This window comes from Metopolophium dirhodum, chromosome 1 (assembly GCF_019925205.1).
Source record: "Metopolophium dirhodum isolate CAU chromosome 1, ASM1992520v1, whole genome shotgun sequence".
NCBI classification, from domain to species: Eukaryota; Metazoa; Arthropoda; class Insecta; order Hemiptera; family Aphididae; genus Metopolophium; species Metopolophium dirhodum.
The window spans coordinates 54213243-54235522 of record NC_083560.1 but is presented as its reverse complement, the minus strand read 5'-3'; the positions used below and the strand labels follow the sequence as shown (position 1 = coordinate 54235522).

Below are 22280 nucleotides of genomic sequence, written 5' to 3'. Positions count from 1 at the left end.
TATTAGTACATCATACAAACTATCGGAATATTATGAGACACTATGTATGTTATGTTATACGATCCTCTCCTTTAATATTATCAATCAGATATTAATGCCACTTTATATTTATACGTATTTTATACAATAAAAAAATCGTAGTTTATTAAAACGTAATAGTTTTTCATCATTTTTAACCACTTGACTGTTACCTAGTTGAACGATTTAAAAAAATTTTAAATATAAATTTATATAGGTACCTAACTACCAATACGATAAAGTTATTTATCGATAGATTATTAGAAATGTTACGTAAACTATCCTAAACTATTGTCCCTAACAATATTATTGGAATAATAAAATGTCTCAAGTAAACCGTGAAGAAACTTATATTTATGTATGGTATTTAGTTTTTTTTATGGTTATTTCAATATTTGTTATGCTACTTATAACATTATTAAAAACTTTAAATTATCAAGAATTTTTTTTTCGTAAATTTTATTAGGACATTTGTCAAAATGTTGAAATAAAATTTGTTAAGTAATTTATATAGATTATTAAATTAATAATGAAATTTCTGCATAACATTTTCTTTTAAACATTTACACCGTTATTAATAGATTTTAATGCTCCACTTTTGGTTAAAAATTAGCTATCATAACAACTCAAAAAATAAATTTTTAGTTTCATGCTCTTTAAACTGCGAACTTAGCAAACTGGTAGGATTTTGTCGAATTCACTATAGCTGGTTTATGTCAAACGTCTTATAATTGGTAACCGGTTAGTTATTTGGAAACCTTATAAGTTTTAGTATAAATTATAATATATACATAGTATACATGAACATATTATGTCTATTTTCATGACTGCGATTATTGCTCACAAAAAAGTTGTCCATTATAGAACAACCAACAAATGGTGGGGAAATAGTCATTGTATCGGTATATTAAATTCTAATATAAACACACAACAAGGAATAACATATAGTCTACATTCCCGTTAATTTTTCTAGCGACCTTAAGAACATTTGGTTAGGTTCATCATTTTTTGTCTCAGAAAGTACTGATGTAGTATACTCGTAATTCGTATATTTCAAATATTCGAGTAAAAATGATATAAGATGAAGATTGAAGGTACTTAAAGAAAAAGAAAAAGTATGTACAATATCCGAGTCTCACGTGCTATTTAAAATATATGTTGGAGGTGGGTCAATACGATTAAGGTTAGGTACCTTGTAATGAATGTCAATAATTATAAGCTAACTATCAAAAATACAAAACCAATTCTTCATACATTTTTAATTTTTGATATAAAATATTGTCCTTGGGTTGGAAAAATTAAAATAATGTTTATATTAAATAAAATTGACGAGGCGCGAGTAAATTACATTTCATTGATAAATAATTGTAGTGGTTATGATAATTAATTAATTTACAAGTTCTTATCCGTTGAATTAATAAATAATGCATAGAAGTGTTGAGATTTTAATTTATTGATAGTTACATTTAATTAAAATAAAACATTTTTAAGTATCGTTAAAAAGATTTAATTATATGTTGATTGGATTAATTTACTCCTATAATAATAAATGCGGTTGTGGGAATAAACTACGGAATCTTCCATTTATTAGATCTTTCAGATTATTTATGAGTGGGGAATGTATTAGGACCCGTATTACAATAGTTGATCTAAGGTTAAATCGCGGAATTCGACCAGTAAAATCAGTGGGTTAAGCGTAATCGAAGTGTAATCGACTATAGTGTAATACGGGCCCTTAGTTATTTACATATAATATTTTATCAGATTCTAAGCGGGGAGTGATAAATGTAGGTATTGATTTTACACTGATATTTTTTTGTGTGTCGGACGTCGCTTAGAGAAGTCAAGGTGCAGAAAGAGTGCTTCAATTTTAGAGTGGTTCTTGGTAAAAAATTGGATCTAGTTGAGACTTTGGAGAGGTCAAACGTAAAAATAAACTTAACATTTTCAAAATTGTTGGGAAAAACTAAAAAAATTATAGAAAAACTGGAAGTCTTATGCAAAATCAATTTATCACAGTGGATGTCGCTCTGCTGTACAGGTTACAAGTGGGTCACTGTAATGGATGGTGTTAAATTTGAATTCAATGATATAATATCATTGTATAAGAAAAACGATTCTGAGCGAAAACGGTCAGTCAGCCTATGATATTACCAAGTATATTTGATGATATTATTGTAAATAAAGTAATTTATATACAACCTATTTACGGGGAGTCTTGTTTTGAATTGTCAATCCTTTGATATAAAAGTTGAACATTTTATAAATTTTTAACTACAAAATAATTATTAAATTTTAAATTTGATAAATTTTGTCAACATTTGAACTTTAAATGCTTATAAAAAAAAAATTGTGCCTATGTATTTTTAATATTTTTCAACTGCTATTAGAACGATATATCAAGAGCCTTATATTAAATTTTCACGCTTTTTTACCAAACAAATAAAAATGTATTGATATTTATAGAAAAAAAAAACTAAAAAAATTGAAAACTGACAATGTCCGTAAACAGCTCAAAAAGATTTAAAATATTTTCAACATTTTATGGTGTATAGAAAATGCTAATATAAACATTCAGTGAAATTTTCAAGTATCTACAGTCATTCGTTTTTTAATTACAATAAAATAAGAAAATTGTTACATGAGAAATTGAGTAAATATCAAATGTTGTAAAAATATAAATTTCAGACGCTCATAAAAATTTAATTTAAGTTTCTTCTAGACATTTTTTTTTTTGATAAAGGTAGACAAACTTATGAGTAATCTTATATTACATTTTCAAATCTTAGATTTAAAAAGAAAAATTTTTATGAATTCTCAACTCAAAATAATTTGCTATTTTTCGTGATTTTTCCGTATTTTGTCAAAATTTGAACTTCAAATGCTTATAAATAAAAACTGTGACTAAGGATTTTTAATTTTTTTCATCTGCCTTTGAAACAATAACCTAGGAGCCTTCTATTAAATTTTCAAGCTTTTTTACTCAAGAGATAAAATTTTATTGATATTTATAGAAAAAAAAACTAAAAAAATTGAAAACTGACAATGGCCGTAAACAGCTCAAAAAGAGTCAAAATATTTTGTAAATTTTATGGTGTATAGAAAATGTTAATTCAGTCAAAATTTCATGTCCCTACGGTCATTTGTTTTAGAGTTACACCAAAAACCAAAATCGATTTTCTCGAAAACAGATTTTGCGTAAAAATTCCCGTTTTTCCTTAATTTTTCTTTTGTTTTTCACGTCGCGTTTGAAAACTACTGAGAAATTTGACCCCTCAAAGTACCAACTAGATTCACTTTCCTATCAGAAAAGTTACTGTTGAAGAAAATCCAAGCACTTTTACTGTCCTAAAAGGTGATGACAGACACAAAAATAAAAAAAAATTAAAAAATTAAAAAAAAAAAACACACATCATTGTAAAATCAATACATTCATCGCTTCGCTCAGAATCTAAAATATGAATTTCAAACTCTCACAAAAATTTAATTTGACTTTCTTGTAGACATTTTTTTTTTTGATAAAGGTAGGCAAACTTATGGATAATCTTGTATTACATTTTCAAATCTTAGATTAAAAAGAAAAAATTTTATGAATTTTCAAGTCAAAATAATTTGCTAATTTTCGTTACTTTTCCGTATTTTGTCAAGATTTGAACTTTAAGTGCTTATAAATAAAAACTGTGACTAAGGATTTTTAATATTTTTCAAATATCATTGTAACAACTAACAATATAGTAGGAGCCTCGTATTAAATTTTCAAGGTTTTTTACCCAACAAATAAAGTTTTATTGACATCCATAGAAAAAAATACTAATAAATTTGGAAACTGAAAATGTTCTTAAATAGTCCAAAACAAATCGAAATATTTTTAAAATTTTATGGTGTATAGAAAATGCAAATATGAACTACCAGTGAAAATGTCATGTATACGTTTATTTGTTTTAGAGTTACAACAAAAACCAAAATCGATTTTCTCAAAAACAGAATTTGCGTAAAAATTCCCGTTTTTACTTAATTTTTCTTTTGTTTTTCACGGCGCTTTTGAAAACTACTGGGAAATTTTGCTTTTGACCCCCTAAAGTACCAATTAGATTCACTTTCCTATCAGAAAAAATACTGTTGAAATAAATCTAAGCATTTTTACTGTCCTAAAAAGTAATGACAGACACAAAAAAAAAATAAATAAAATAAAACACACATCATTGTAAAATCAATACATTCATCGCTCCGCTCAGAATCTAAAAGTTTAGCATTTGTCAAGTGAATTTTTTTAGTGTTTGAAATTCAATTGTTGACGACATTGGATATTTATTATTTAAAAGTATAATAACGAATTATTTATCCTAGAAAGATTTTTTTTATTTTTGTATCATTAAAAAAATAATTATCGTATAGTAAAACTTCTACTATTAATTATATTATAATTTTCTATAAATTTTGCAATGTTATTGTTGTTCTGAATTTCCAAACGAACATATTATGTACAGAACTATGTCCAAATTTTAAATATTGTACTGTTTGTGAAAAATCCATAGAAAAATTTATTGAATATCGATTTCAGCAAACACAATATTTACAAACCAATAAGCAAAAATAGAACTAAAATAGAAAACGGAATTCAAACAAAAATTAATTCTATTTCTTTGTCTTCTTCAGTTATTCATACATTTATGATTTAGCAACGAGTTTTATCAAGCTTTTATCAACGCTGATAGTATGCCATTTAAAAACTTCAAAGTTCTAGTTTAGGGGCCCAGTTCTGGTTTTTCAAATTTTGCCCAATTCTATAAAATTTGAAAATTATATTTTATATTTTAGTTGCCACCTTAATTATAATACTACTTTTTCACTAATCTACTGCTAGTGTAGAATATAAAAAAAAAATTACGTCAAAGAACTAATTCTTAGGCTTTGTAGAATTGTCAGATTTTGATAACTGTAAAGAAGAAGACTTCCTACAGGCCACATTGAACTCTGATTTTTATTTTATTTCTAATAATAGTATGATATTATAATTTGTAATAAATTTGCTTAACATTGTATTATTTTTGAAGACATTTTATAAAGTTTGAGATTAAAATATTGTAAAACGAAGTTCAATGCGTTCTGTATAAAATATTTCCCACTATAAGTTAGAAAAAAAAAAATATAAAAATTCGGTTGATTCTAGAGAACAGGATCACCATCCGTAGAGCGTATTTCTGTGGAAAAAATGACATTGACACCGGTCGCCATAAAATCATTTTTAGAAAAGTATACGTCTTGACAATCGATTACGGATGAAAGCACGAAAAAATAATATAAATAATATAAAGTATATATTCCCGAGAGACATTTGACGAAATTGTGAATGATAAATTATTTGAAAAAAATTCAGGTTTTTGTTTGATGTAGAACTTTCTCCTTCGGACATAAGTAGTTATTACTACTATCAAATAATCTCCAATCACATCGGCCGAACTGGTTGAAGTTGAAACATCGTTCAGTGGATATAAATAAGTTATTCGCAGGTATATACAACATTTATCAACAATTTTTTTCTGGTGACACGGTACGCTACATGCGATACAACAGTGCAATGTACAGTTTTCTAATAGAATTTATTCAATGTAGGCTATAATGTTATATGACTTATAGCTATAAGGCTATATGGCCCATAAGGCCATAACCCATAAAGTCATAAATTTAACAAAATATTATTGTCTTACATTGCACGAGTTTATCGTCACTTTTTTAACGTGTAGATATTTTGGTAGTACAAATAAGATACCTACTCCCGAATAATATTTAGCTGACGGATAGCAGATCATTATAATAATAATTATTACAATTATTACATTTGATTTGTTTATTTTATTCGACATAGCTCTACCCTATATGCTATTGCAACGGCGGCTACAGTACTTCTGCTGTCGCACCACACGAGATCCAAAGACGGTGGAGCTGTGAGGAGGTGGTGTACGAGGAAGAGTAAGAGGTCAGCGAGGAAGTGGTGTCGGTCGCTCCGGTCGCCAAGTTCAAGGTCTGCGAGTTAGCAAGCGCGCGCGCGCGTTCACCGTGATCCGGGGGGCAGTTTAGCCGCGTCCCCGAACCACCCGCGACGTGAGCGAGACGACCGGAGCGAGCCGACGACAACGCCGCCCGATGACCGATATCGGGGTGGGGGGCGTCACAAGAACCGTAGCCAGGGCCAGTGACCTATCGGGTGCGAGACGAACCGAATTTTTATTTCATCGTTTCGTCGTCGAGCGCCGCCGCCGCCGCTTCAGTCGTCGCCGTCGCATCGTCGCCGTCGCCGTCGCTGTCGTCGCCGCTCGTCACCACAATCTGCAGCGGTCTAACAGACACGCGCCAGTCGCCGCACACACGCAATCGCCCGAGCACGTGTGTGAACGTCCGACACGGTTACAAGAAGAGGGCCAAGCGGGCGAGGACTCGACCGTCTCAACGGCAAATTGGTAAGACCCTCATTTTCAATATTGTATTATGTTTTAATTATATTATTGTTATAGATGATTGTTGCTTATTAATAATTTCGTTCGATCATGTAAACCGCACATTTTTATTCTTCAATTTTATTATATTTATTAGCACCTATCCAAAAACTGCGCGCACTTTAGGTTCATTTATTAGGTTTTTATTTTTAATTGATTGCTCATTGGTCCAAATTGATATATTTTTAAAATGTAATAATCATTAGATATTTATACCTAATTTGTGTTTATTCTAAAAATTTTAATACAAAATACATTAATTGTATTGGCTAGTATACGATGTCCGAAGTTTTTTAGATTCTGAGCGGAGCGAGGAAGCTAGTGGTATTACAATGGTGTTTTTTTTTTTTTATATCCTGTATACAAAATTTCTACCAGGGGAGTGCTCCGATTTCAACATAATATAGTACCAAGAAAAATACTTGATAAAATTTGTGCTTAAAACACTTTGTATTGATATACCATACACACTTATATTGCACCTAGAGGTATAAACCACGGATACGTATAAGACAGCTATTGGTATACAGTATAGGTATTCACTAGTACTAATATACTACTCAAACACCCCTCAATGATTTTATATTTATATATATGATTATTATTTATTGTATAATGTGTTATCTGACAAAATGGCGTGTCGTCTGTAGATTAAAACAGTTATTGTTATATGGTATGCAGGGTATGAACTTAAAAAGGGTGAGGTTTTTGTCAAACAACCGTCTTTGAGTAAAAATAAAAAGGGTGCGGTTTTTTTTTTGCAAATCGGTCGCTGACGGTTGGGTACGCAAAATCGTGCACTTTTCATCCATCGTACGCGATGTTAATTTAAAACGGTAGCAACAGGTGGCCAGGTACATATGTAAGACGACATAGGTAGGTTGGTAGAGCCATAAGTCGTTTGAGCATCGCTATTGTTCATTTCGCCCTTTTTTTATGGACGACTGCGAGTGTGTATATCGCCATATATTTAGGACGTATACCTACTTGGTTTGAACCGTGGGTAGGTTAAACCAAGGTACCCATCACCTGATCACCATGTCCCGAGTTGAACAATACAACGAACATCTTGAACACCTCGAGAATAAGAGATAATGGGAGATTTTTTTTGTAAGATAGTTGAGTACCAATTTATTTTTCATAATTCCTATGAGCTAAATTAGATTAAATTAATATAGTTTCGCTAACAAGCCATAACAATAAAATTAGGATAGATAATCCATGAACGTATTGACAGTATTTCAGAAAATCCTCAAACGTAGGTACCTACCTACTAAAATATATGAAAATATACAGTTTAACTACCTACAGTAACATACTATATATAGTATATTATTTTAGTTAAGTAGTGTATTAAAGTGGAAACCTGGAATTTATTTATTTACCTATTTGTTAATAAATAATATTCATGTGTAATATTATTAAAAATGACTATTATCTAAATTTAGGTATATAATTATTAAAAATATTGATACGACGATATTCAAATTATGTACAATGCACACCTATACTACGTTGATTGCCAGGTTGTTAGGTATATGTACGTTGTGAAATACAACACTATAATTATTGTTACACCAATCTGTAGTATTCTGTACTATGTATAATGGCCATTTGTACTGGTAATATTGTACCTAATTATAATATCGAGCGAACCGGGAATACAATTATGTTTTCATTATTGGTATAGGTAATCTTACACAAGTCTTATAGTTTGCCATTTTGAGAAATCATATAGAAACGGAATTTTATTAAAGTAGGCGTATATTTGAAGTGGAGTCTTGTTCCGAATTAAATATCGAATAACATCAAAACAATTTAAACTAATAATATTTTGAATACATGGATATTTCTTTAAAAAATTTAAGTATTTCGTAAAGCCTTGAATTTTACAGAAAGTAATTTTTCATTGTTATTTAAAGTACGTAAATACATAGGTATTATTGTATAATTATTGTATAGGTTACCGCCAAATTATATTATAATACAATCGCAGTTAAACATAAACAGTTATAAGTCATGTTATAATAATTAATAATTATTACTTTTGAGAACAACTGTTTTTTTTTTTTTTTTTTTTAATATACCTATTACCTACCAACTAGATACCTTATTATTACCACGTATATAAAATATAATCGTGACAGGTAAAACAAAATAAAATAGTACTTTTTTTTTTTTATTGGATTACCCGTGGCAACATAGGCCATTGGGTGTGGGGAGGGAACTGTAGGTTCTTAGATTGGATAGGTCGGTACACGTGTGTGTTGTGTTTTGGCAGAACTTCTAATGTGGCACCCGTAGGTTTCTGCCATGCCCCGGGTGGGGGGATGGCGGCACTTGTTCTCCGGACACCGCGACTTGCTCGAAGAAAAATGCCGCCCGCGGCCGAGGTATCGAACCACCTTAGTCCGCTCGGCCACTCCGTCCCCCCTAAAATGTTACTGTAATCTTAAATTTAAACTAAAATAAAAATGTTGTTATTACTTTAACATTCATTAGTCGTTCATTGATGGCCAATAAATTATCTATATCGTTTGTATTTCCTTTAGACTGGACGACAAGTCCATCAATGCTAAATATTTCACCAGGTCTTTTCCATAGTTTGACGCTCTGGGCAATTTCTGTTGGTAGGCATTCATGGCCACCGGGGTGTTTAAAGACAAGTTGCTATATAATCGTATTTGATTGTATGAATATTATTTTTTAACACTTAATTAATTGTTAATACATACATTGTTGTATTCGTCCCAATTTTCAGTGTTAATGAAATCATTTGACCATACATTCCACGGCGGTAAGAACATAGAATCATTATAAGTCATTATGACTTAAGCCCATCGAAAAGTGTTTTGCATAATTATTATTTTTTAACATAAAATTAAATACAGTAACATATTAATTATTACCATGGTAAAATACTTAGTATTCTGTTTTGTTTATATACAATGTGAAATGTATTATGTTCTGTTATATTATCTCTTATATATTTTCGCATTTTCTTAAATATTTCGGTAAACCAATTACATTTTTATTTCTTTTGAACTTTATAGCCTATATAGGTAATATTTACAAATAAGTACAAGTTTCATTATTTTGTTGATACAATCATTTAGATAGATATTGGGTTGAATTAATTTTTTTTATCGGGGTAGGGTGGGACGACTAGCATTATCAAAAGTTAAGTGTTTTTTAGTCCAATTACTATTTACATAGTCCATGGATGTACATACAAATACATCAGGGAGGAATATCTATTGAAATTTCTGAAGGGCTGAGGCCTCAAAAGCTCCTTCAACCATTTGTCTACCTATGAATACAGTCGTAATAAAATTGAAAATTTTTGTTAAAATGGATTTATAACTTATAAGGCTACGGCAGCCTACAAATTCACGGTCATCATGCATTTGTAGATAATGTTGGGTGAAAAGATAATATTTGAAAACACTACACGCATTGTTTCCAGTTAAACAGTAAATTTTAGACTCAAATGATTAGATGGTTATAACATTATAATAATAATATATTTTAATTTATATATAATTCATTCCCATATGCCATAGTTATAAAATATATTTGATATTATACTATACTATATGTGAATTTATATCTCTAAAAACATATTTTATTAACTAGTATAACTAATTTTCAATTAATAATATATTATTTCTATTTATTCTAGGTTGAACAAGGAATCATAATTTGTTCAAATTATATTGTTTGTTTGACAGTGCAATTTTAAGATGGCTGAATTTCGAAATTATAAGGTAAGAGTCTGAATATATAAAATTACAATACTCTTAATTCGTAATTTACCTATAAACAATTATTTTGACAGTTTCATTTTCTGGATTCTGAGTTAATTTAGTGAATCTTTAACTGCGCTAATTGTATATAAAAAATATTTGAAACAGTTATGTATGTATGATTTGGAAAAGTTAGTATATACATATAATTGGAATCAAGAGAGCTATTCAATATTTTTATTTATTATGATATATTAGTTTATATATTTTCTTCTTCTTCCTTTTCTTCGCCTGTTGCTCTCAACTGTCCGGGTCGGCCACCATCTTGACGTCCTACAGGTCCATAGGGCTCTGTCCACCACCTTTCCTTTACTCACACCAGTTATTTACCAATCATTCTGTTCTCCTCTCTCATCATTTCATTTTTCTTTCTATACCACTGCCACTCTCAGTGCCTCCGTGTCACCATTCCTCATAACTTATCAACTTAAGTACTTTGTCTGTTTTGTTCAAAATAATTGTTGTCATACTACTACACTACCTCTAATGAATTAATTTATTATTCTACCGTTGATAGTCACCCCACACACCCATCTTACCATTCTTATATCTGCTTCACTCACCATCAGTTTATACTTAGAATATTAAAAAAAAATACCTAATATTCTATTATTATTCATTTTAATGGTAGTTGGTACAAAATTAAAGTTAAAATACGAATAAACAACTTTAACTAATTAAGAGCAACTAACTATTATATAATTAAAATATACTTATAAATCATTGTATTTAAAGATATTTGAAGTAAATTTTGAACGGAATTTACAGTGGATATCTGTATATCCAATAATAGGTACTCAACAGTCAATAGTGGTAAACATATTGCTGTATTTTTTGGGGGTGTTTTTACTTTAAATAACTAAAATTTTGTCTTTGGTTATTTTATCTATAATTTATTTCTGAAAATATTACCTACTGTTAAAAAAAATTGCTTGAATTTAAAAGTATACTCATTGTAGTACCTACATATTTCACATGTAGGCCAGAGGAATAGGTAAGTATGTTATAATTAAGGGCGTAATTAAAAAAAAGCACGGTCGGACCACTAAAATGTCTCGCTTTCATAAAAATCCGATCATAAGAGAATCATTAGTAAATCAAGAGTGTAGTGAAAAAAACTAGATTCATTTTTTTTTATAATGTTCCTCTGGGGATACTTTTCAGAAGATAGCTATATCTATATTTTAAAAACACTTTATTTCATTAGAACATGTTTGTATTTTTTGAAATCTCTCTGTGTATAGTGTATTGTAATAAACATATTTATGTAATATTAATCAAAATATTAGACGTAACATAATTTCAATCATTCATGACAATGATGATGATCGTGCCTATTACTACCTATTTATGTAAAATAATAATTTTATAATATGACCGCTTAACTGCCTAAGACAGCAATATATACCAACGTCAAAAAAAAAAAAAATATTTTATCTAAGTTTTAGTAGATACCTATGTATAAAAATGTGGCCTAAAGAGGAAGACAATTATATCTAAGTAATATGGAAAATAATAATACATAGGTAATTATATAAAACATATACTTGAGCTGTTATCGTATGCAGACTTCTTTAGATTAGGTATACGATTTATTGAATATATAGTCAATGGCGTCAATCCCGTTTACCTACATACATATCAAATTAGATTAATAATGATGTTGTAGGTATGTCTCGTAAGATTTTAGATCTGGTTTTTTGCGCTTGGGGGTCGTTAACAATAATTGAAAATGTTATTGAAATTTAATTTATTGTGAATATATTATATAACTATATCTAATGACTATAGCAAATTTTTTTTTTTTATGTTAATCGATTTGTGTAGATTTTTTTCTGAAATTTGGAGCTCCCGTTTTCATTAAATGATAATCTTTATATGTACTGTTAATAATTATTTGTATGTAAAAATAATGTGACAACTATACCTGGGCAGTACCTACCTATAATATTTTTAAATGATTTTTTAGAAACATTAATTTGTTTTAAGTATTTTATAATGTGTCAGAATTTTGACATTAATGGTGATTATAGCTATTATTGTAATTTAAATTAATATTTTACTTTAAGCATTTATTTAAATAACAATGAGTATATAGCAATGTAGCATATTATATTACATGTTATTATACCTGTCAGCTGTCATAATCTTCTACAGAATTCTTATGCATTTTTGCTTATGTTTAAGCCACTTAAAAAAACGAGTAATATGTTTTAATTATATTATACATGTTATAAGTAGGTACCTCTACCTATAATTACCTTCGGTACCTATATTATAGTGCTACTACCTATATAGTATCCAGCTACAATTAGAAGTTCTGAATAGATTTAATTAGTCGTAAGTTCATACAAGTATTAGTTTATAACTAATACATTTTAGTCGATTTAGGTAGGAGATAGAATTGAAAAATCGTGTGTATTACTGCATGATGCAATAGGCTTACGCTCTGTCGTGTACCCGTGTGAATACCCACCCATACTGTATCGAATGCAGTGAATGAGTGGGGATTGTGCCGCAAAGGGAACCACAACGATTTATAGTAGTATTACATTTTTAAAAACCGTTGTTATTAATGATTAATAAACATGTTTATAAAACTATTAAAACTATGTTATTTGGCTTAGGCGTTCAGTCTGTATTGTTGTAAAATAATGTTGTGCTAACCTATAATGTTTTGAGATTTTATTTAATTTTCTGCACGTTTAATAAGTTATTATTTTGGGCGGGTAACTGAAGAATAAAAGCTATCGATTAAACTTAAAAACAAATATTATCTCAGTTTCTATAGTACATTATATTTGCCCACGTTTCATATTATAAATATTAAAATCTTGAGAGAAATTTGTAAACAGATAAGATTATACTCCATTATATCGTGTTCGAGTTGTAACTATTATTGAAAATGTGTATTCAAGATGATTTGTATGTATAATATTTCGGATGGTGTGCAAAGTTATTAATCGTGAGTGTACTAGTTTCATAATGAAGTTTTTTTCGCATATTATTTTAAGTAACATGCAGGTATTTTTACTGAATGGATGTTTTTTTTTTAACCCACCTATTTTTTTACTGCAGGTAGTAGGCTTGTTAGTGTTTTATGATATGTTTGTAAGTAATCAATCAATATAGGTAGGTAGGTAATACATTTGTATCTGAATATGGTTACTTAGTTTTCAATTTTCATATTGCCTAAATATAGGTATACTAAGTTTTAAATCCAATTTTGTTTATTTTGTTGTAATTAAGAACATTATAATCTTATATAGAGTATAGAGACTAAACATAAAACTAACAATTATTTTTACAATACAGGTAATGTAGAAGTTTTTTTTTTGTTGAGAAAAGACTTATTGCAAATTGACTATTTTTGGAAATAGTAATTTCTATTTTTTTCGGTTTCTTAAATTTTATGAAAACTGCAATCATAATTTCGAAATCTCAACAGTTAAGTACGAACTGATTAGTATTTTACACTTTTATTATAATTCATAATGCATGTATTTAGTATTTACTTCACAAATGACGATGAAATAATTTTAATTATTTTGGTTTAGCGATTTAAATATAATTAATATAAGATTGATTACAACATAATATTATCTTAAACATTTTAAATATTTGATATTTTAATACAGTGAAATAAAACTTAAAATATAAACAGATTTGTAGATATGGTTGTTATGATCAAACATTTAAACGTACAGTTACGTATTTACCTTAAATTATTATGCATTACTTATTGTTTTCTATAATTCTATGAAACATTCTCTATGGTAAATTTGGTTTCATTTAGAATCATTTTATAAATTTGATTAGTGTTTTAAAATTAAAATTAATGTGGTCATTAGGTTTTATAACTACATATTTTAAAAAGATGAATTTTGACTGTTAAAATGCGGAGGTAGAAAATGTTTTGCATAACGTTTAATAATAATAATCCGTCATCAGATATCCTTATATTACACCTGCTATATATTTACAAAAATTAAATATTTCTTATGACGTATAGTTTTTACCTTGGAGTTTTTTTATGTAATTTTATAAATATTTCAAAGTAGGTAGGTAGTAACTAGGGACAATCAATTATGTTTTCATCGTAGGAACGGTCCACACTGGAGGGGCGTATTTAGGAATATTTTATGGTGTGGGAGTGAGATAGTTTTTCATTAACCAAGCCGCAGAGGGATTAGCCCCTGTTTCATAAAATATATAATCATAAACATTTTTTAAATCATATAGATACATATTATTAAAAATTAAGTATACAACAAAACATAGGTTTAAAATAGTTACTATAGCACTAAAATAAACATCATATTATTGTTTTAAATTTTAATTTTCTTGCACTTAACTAATTGCATTGCATAATTTTCCTGACGCACTTACATACTACGCGGTCGTTGAGAATGACTTAGACATAAATACGGACTATGACAATAATATTATTAGGATAAAATGAAACCTAAATTTTACAAAATAATTTGCATATCTTAATAAATATATTATTTATACAAAATATACTCATAATCGTAATAATGTATGTTTAGTGTTTACTATAATGTTATGAGTTTATGACAAAAAATTCTATGTAGGTACTATTTTGACATATTATTAATAGTGTTTAAAATTGCTGGGAACCTGATATACCCCCTCCCCGTAAATACAGGTCAGTGACCTACTAAATACGCCTATAGCTCTGGTATACACCATCTCCGAAAAAGTTTCATGTATAAATGATAAATTTGGTCTGTGAAATTCACGCATTTCTTAAAACTTAAAACTTATTGCGGATGATAGAATTTACTAGACCTGCAATTCAAAAATATTTTCATATTATTATATAATATAACATGTATACAAAAATATTATGTGCTTACAAAATAAATAAATAAATAATTGAAAAAAAACAACAATATATTTATAATGATATGAATATAATATGATTGATATAATTATGTGTTATTGTGATATATTCTTTAAGTTGATTAAGGCATTATTATAATATGTATATGAGATCAAAAAGTAATATGAGCTCTATCCGTGCTGAGAGATAATATACCGCAATTTTATACATTTATAATTTATACGTTATATCTATGTTATGATGCATGATGTTCCTATGATAATCCTAGATGGGTAATTGTCCAATGCATAAAATTGTCACTTTTTTGTTTTCTGTATATGGAACAAACAAGTTATCACGAGTTGGGTAAACAAGTATTACGGATAGTTTGATTACAAACTGTGAAATTGATAGCGTTAGAGCAAAATTATCTAATAAATAACATTAAACTTTAAAAACTGTGTAAGTTGGTATTAAACTGCATATGATTTTACAAAAAAAAATTTTTTAGAACAGTTAAATATTTTAGTTGGTGACATATTATTACTCTATTGTATTTTACAATATTGTTAAAGAGTGAGCAAAACTTCATAAAGCAATTGAAACGGGTTTTTTATTGGCGGAGTTGTCATATTAGATTATCAATTGATGTTTGCTGTTAATCTTGTGAACGGCAGTTATTTTGCTCACTGTGTGCAACGATTGTATTAACGCATGCAATTATAATTTGATAAGATAAATTCAATTAATAGAAAATACAAAGAAAAAATTTAAAAACAAATAATACATATTGTCAAAACGTGCATAATTTAATGAATTAAGGCACAACTAAAACAGTTAAGTGTACACTTCATTAACAGAGTACACTATCTATAATATTGTATACATTTTTTTACTACCTATAGTTAGTTATTTTTTTCATTCATACGAAATACCCATTTATCAAATAAATATTAATTTAAATTAAACAGAAGTATGTAGCTACATCCAAACAATAAAATACTTAAAAAAAAACCGATTACAAGTGTTTCAAATTAAATAGGTAGGTAGGTAGTTGAAAAATGATTATTTTTGGTCACAAGGTTCTATATTAGAGTACATAATATCATACATACTTATATATGATATTATATTGCCACATGCTTCATTGTTTAAACACTAACTAAAGAATATTTATCGACCTTGCATCTCCAATTGTAGTTCTGTCAATTGAAGTGCCAATACACTTTTAAAAATCAATATTCAAATTTTGTAAAATATACACAATCTGATATATTTTTATCATCCATAAAATATAGGTATATAAAGAATGTAAGACGCAATAAACTAAAACAAAACATTTAACTCAACCAATTTCTTATAATGACATTGTTTAATTTTGCACAAGGTCATCGAATTTTAGTCAAACTCAATGAATTTTAAATTTTTGTAACTTGATATTCAGACCAATTACTGTGTTCAAAGACTTTATTAGGTTTCGTTAACCATTTTGAAATTAGATTATTCGATTATTCACAATTATTTTTATCGGATACGCATCAAATAAAAAATTTTAATTTTAATAATTTATATATTTCATTAATAATGCAATCACGTAATAATTTTGTAACAAATTGATCTTTCGTATTGGATTATAGAATATTTTCAGTTAAATTTTTGGAACCTTCTTTTTCTTTAACACTTCAGTATTAACATTTGAAACTATATTTTAGATGTCTAATGTTGAGAACATTTATAAAATCTTTCAATTTTTCATAATTTAGTTTTAGACATTTCGTTTTGAGCAACTATTGAAATTATTGTAAAATATTTAAAATAAATGTGTCTATTACATACGACAACGATAATCCCAATTCATGCCAATAAATTGAACATACGCTCACAGATTTTAACTTAAGATAATAACAATGAAAATGATATATTATATCCATTGATAAACGTGAAACGTCAATAAAAATTAATAATAACTAATTACAAGATATCAGTTGGCTGTTTGGTGCGTTCGCTTAAAGGGTTTTTTTTTTCATATGTAGTTGAAGACTGATTGTCATAATTGAGTATTGTCTTACAGAAATAATATTTCCTAGTGAAATCAGTATTTGTCCACCCTTAAAAACTGTTAAGCTAACACCCTATTCCCAGAAGCGGATCAAGACCGAATTAATTGAACAGTAGCTATATATCTACTATTAAGGTAAAAGCAAATTCACAATTTAAAAAAAATTATTCATCTGCAAAAATAGCTAAGTCCAAAACTATGTTTTCTTTGTTACCTATATATATCACCTACCTACAGACCAATAAGCAATAGATACGAATATCTAAGTAAGGACATATTATTATCATCTCTGAGTCCACTCCTGATAATTTGAACGATTGCTAATATGCATCTGATAAGACTTTTAATTTAAAATTAAAATAAGTGCTTATGTAAATATGCTTAGGAATTTAAAATCATTATCTTAAGACTTAAAATATAATTTAGAATGGAGATTATATTTAAAATGGTTAGATAAAATAATGTAAATGTTAAAAAAATATTATATTTAAAATAATAATTATATGGATGTTACAACATCGGTTAAAACAATAATGGTTTTAACTATTTTACTATACTTAGTTTTCAAAAAAAAAAAAAATTTATTTAACATTTCAATCTTTTTAATTAATTGTATTTATTATAATTTTAAAGTACATAATATTTTTTGATTGTGGTTTTACAATTTAATTGTTTTAATCATTGATAATAACGTATAAAGAATAATTTAATTATGTGATGCGAGTTGTATAATAAGTGTATGCTTTAAACGATGTCCATTTAATTGCTTGTAAGTCAAATAATTAAAACATTGCATTCTCAACACTCCCGCTTCAGTGTTACATTGACGGGATGTTTGATTTGTTGTCTATGTGGACTAGTAGTGTGTAGTTTTATATTATTTAAAACTTAAATGTACAAATTAATTTGTATTTGAATTAGTAATAACGTATTATAAATTATCATTTATTTGTATTTAGTATTGTTTGATTTCAACTAAATTCATATTAATTTAAATATTTTTTTTTTTAATTTGGCCGCAGGTATGTAATATAATTTATACATTACTTAAGGGTTGTTCTTACAATGTCCGGTAAAGTGTCGGTAAACGCTAACCGACTGATAACAGATTTTATTACCGGCAGAATTTGGCCGGTTTAGTGTCGGTTAACTTAAACCAGACATTGTAAGAATGGCCTTTAATATCCCATTTTCATACATGAATGATTATGTTTAATTTAAAAAAAAATTATATTAAAATGTGTGGTTAATGTAATTTTACTGATCGAAATATATTGAAAATTATTCTAGTAGGTAGTTATATATGTTATTAGTTTTAAGTTTATTAAACTAACTTCATGAAATCATAAAGTAAGAAATACTGATCAAACAAATTTAACGCCGACCTGAAACCATAACTAAAATAGTAAACCACTTATATTAACGTGATACTATAGATATAGTTAATTAAATGTGCAAGTGATGCAATATTTATTATACATTTTGATGAGTAAACAGAAACAATAATTACTTCGAATACAATTTATTAGTTACAACTTATAAATAACCAATTTAAATACTAAAATACTTTTGAAGTTAGATTATAATATCTAACAATACAATACTCATAACAGATATTTTGTCCTATACCTATTTGAGAAATACAGGAAACTATTGAAATAATTTTACTATGATTTAGATACTTGATTTTTTATTTGTAATTTACGTTAAGGAGTGAATAATGAAAAAATGAATACCTACTTAAATTGATAATATTAATATACAACTAGGTATGTGATATCATAAAATGTTTATGTTATTATTTTTTGGTATACTTATATAAAATTATTGCGTCATAGATTGTTTTTGAAATAGTTTTTTGATAATATTAACTGTCCCACAGGGCTTTTTTATAAAGGTATTCACACCTACTATGTAGTTTTGAATCCATCGATTATACGTGTTGACTAATTGAGGCCTAGGAAAATAATATGAATTCAAAACCAATACCTTCTTTACATAGATTGGAATTCAAAACATGTTAGAAATTCTCTACTTCTCATGTAATTAACTATAGTTATTTAACAATGCGTTCTTAATGTTCGTATTAATGTATATAGTAGGTAGGTATATTAGTACCTATACTATACTATGCTATAGTAAATGCACAGATGTACGAGTATAATTAATAGGTATATGATAGTATACATACACGTCATAAATATTGTACCTATATCAAGTGTTACAAAAATAATTGTCTTCGTTTTTTTAAGTGAGACAATATTAAAGCATAATTATTAATTGTATTATTAATCTAAAAGGGCTCTATAAGTTCAACGAACACAAAATATTTAATGATTGTGTAATGACGTACAATTTAATAATTTTAGATAAATCCTATCTATAGATATTTATTTTATTTATAATATATTATGTACCTTTATAGTATTAAACATGCACCTACTATAAATAACTGTTTGAACATAAGCGACTATGATTTTAATGGTACAATATCCACCTACCTTTTTTAACTCTGCAATAATCAATATAGTATATACATGATAATATGTAAATATAATAATAATAATAATAATATAATAATAATTTTGGCTTTAGAATGATCAATCGCTTATAAAGACGATGTTAAGAAGGAAAAAGGAATCCGATTTGAGCACTGAGCCAACGAAAAATCAACTTAGCCGTGTATTAGGACTAGTAGACTTGATTTCCCTTGGCGTTGGTTCAACTCTTGGACTTGGCGCTTATGTACTAGCTGGAGAAGTGGCGGTTAAATTTACTGGGCCCGCAGTCGTTTTGTCATTTGCTTTTGCAGCTGTTGCATCGGCGCTGTCAGGTAATTATAGATTAATGCAATTTGTTTTGGAACACAATATTTATAGTTAATATTATTATTGAAAAAATTATATTTGTATATTAATTGCCATTTAAAATAGTCATATTATAATAGTAGGTTTATGAGTAAAACATACATTTGTATATCTATCTATATTTAATAAACGGTAATATTTGTGTGTGTGTATGCGTTAGTGATCCACAGCCAAGTCTATCGCACTCGTAGTTCTGAAATTTGGTACTTAGGTAACCCTATACCCGATAAAGTGCACCTCAAAGTCAATTTTTAAATTTTGATTTTTAAAGAGGTGCTCACACAAGGATTTGCTAGCTCTCGAAAATAGAATATTTTTAGAGTTTCCACGGGTTACAGAAAATAAAATAGATATTAGAATCATACGATAATTTTAGGGATGATACCGTAACAGCTCCCTCTAGAAGTTAATGAGTTCGTATCGGATCCGGGTCCTTGCCGTCGATTAAGTGGCTGTATTGCGTCCCATGAGTTGGGTACAAAGATGCTCACGTGGCCACTCATTCGGACAAGAAAACGAAAATATCCCTTAATGCAACATCTCCTCAAGTAGGCATCGGGTTGGAGCCGATACGGCCACCTTCAAGTGAAAGGAGGGAAATGAAGCGGACAAGCCGGAGACATCGAATTTTAGACCTGAACACCACTCAAACTGCTGTGTTACAAATCTTTGCAGTTTACATTTAGTGGACTTTAAGAAGGGATAAATTCAATGGTATTTAATTTGTCACGGACAACGGGTCAGCTAGTATTGAATATCTATGACTGTTTATAGGGATAATTGTGAACCCTACTGGCTACAAGTAGGGAGGGGATAAAATATATTATAATATTGACTAAAATTTAATATTAAATCATTCGACTCTTAAGATGATGTTATGAATTGCACCTAATTATACAACGATTCCCCTGTTAAAAATATGAACAATTAAATTTAATAGGTACTTATTATTTTTATCCGAAGGGCATAAGCAATATGAACGTTATTTTTATTTTTGAGTTGGTTTGGGCAGCGAGAATTTCAAATATTTTAATACATTTGGTCATTCTTTCCACTTGCACTTCAACTACCAATTATTACAGTTTCCGATATTTAGCGTCTAGTTTTTGATTGCCCATTCCTCTCACCTGAAAGATTCATACTTTTTTTTCACTTTTTCAATTTCAATTTTCTTTTTTTAATTTTTTTTTCTTCTTCGTTTTTCTTATAATGGTTACCAATGTAAGATTTCTGTTTATCATCACTCTCCTATAATTACCATTATAATTAAATTTTTTCACAACACTGGCTTCTCAATTTAATAACATTTTTGCATTTATCAATCCAATTTGTTTGTATTTTCTGCTTTATTATTATCGATACTATTGGTATGAAAATAACAAGTTTTCAAATATGAATATAATTGTTAACCACTAGGTAACGTTAAAAAAAAAAATTTAATGGCTATTAATAATTGTTAAATTTAATTATTAAGTGATTTGATTTTCATTATTATTTAATATTTATTTACAAACATAGTACATAATATGAAGAAATGGTTGGCGTTGTCAATAACACTGCAGTTGGTAGGTATATTAAGACAGATCAATTTGAACAAAATTGACTTACCTACTTTTTTACTATAGATATAATTTAGCTATCATTTTAAATTTAAAATTGTGGAGTATTTATAATTAGGTATTATAATTAGGTGTTAAAGGTTGAAGACACACATACCTAATCATTGATAATTATATTAAAATGCAATTTGGTGTACAATAATTACTGTACATAATTGTTTAATTTCTAATAATAGATTGTAAGCTTTTTAAAAATAATATTTACAAAAAAAAACTAATTCGGAAAAATTGTATTTTATCCAGGATTATGTTATGCCGAGTTTGCTAGTCGTGTACCAAAAGCCGGGTCGGCATATGCGTTCAGCTATGTGGGTATTGGTGAAATAGTGGCATTCCTCATTGGTTGGGATTTAATATTAGAATATAGTATTGGTAAGTATAAACGTAAAAATTGCCTTATCGCGAATTCGTTGAGAATATTTAAAATCAATTTTCTTGTTTTGAAATAATGATTTAATTTAGAAATTACTATACATCTAATTAAATAGGTACCTACCATTGAATTAAAATTATTAGAGTACAATTATAATTATATGTTTACGATGTCTAATATCTAAATATTTATTACATA

At 27.9% G+C, this 22280-nt stretch overlaps 1 protein-coding gene across 2 annotated transcripts in view; it reads left to right on the top strand.

Moving 5' to 3' along the window:
• The first annotated feature begins 6212 nt into the window (after positions 1–6212).
• The window catches only part of LOC132935590 (cationic amino acid transporter 2-like), a 29246-nt gene continuing 13178 nt past the window's right edge, over positions 6213–22280 (top strand). Inside the window, exons 1-4 of one of the 2 annotated variants that reach the window (XM_061002183.1) lie at positions 6213–6476; positions 10195–10279; positions 19819–20056; positions 21953–22081. In XM_061002183.1, coding sequence (XP_060858166.1) covers positions 10256–10279; positions 19819–20056; positions 21953–22081 — 391 coding nt within the window. In that variant the 5' untranslated portion in view covers positions 6213–6476; positions 10195–10255. Of the gene's footprint in view, positions 6477–10194; positions 10280–18039; positions 18246–19818; positions 20057–21952; positions 22082–22280 lie in introns of those variants that run through there. The other variant, XM_061002184.1, reaches the window with a different exon arrangement.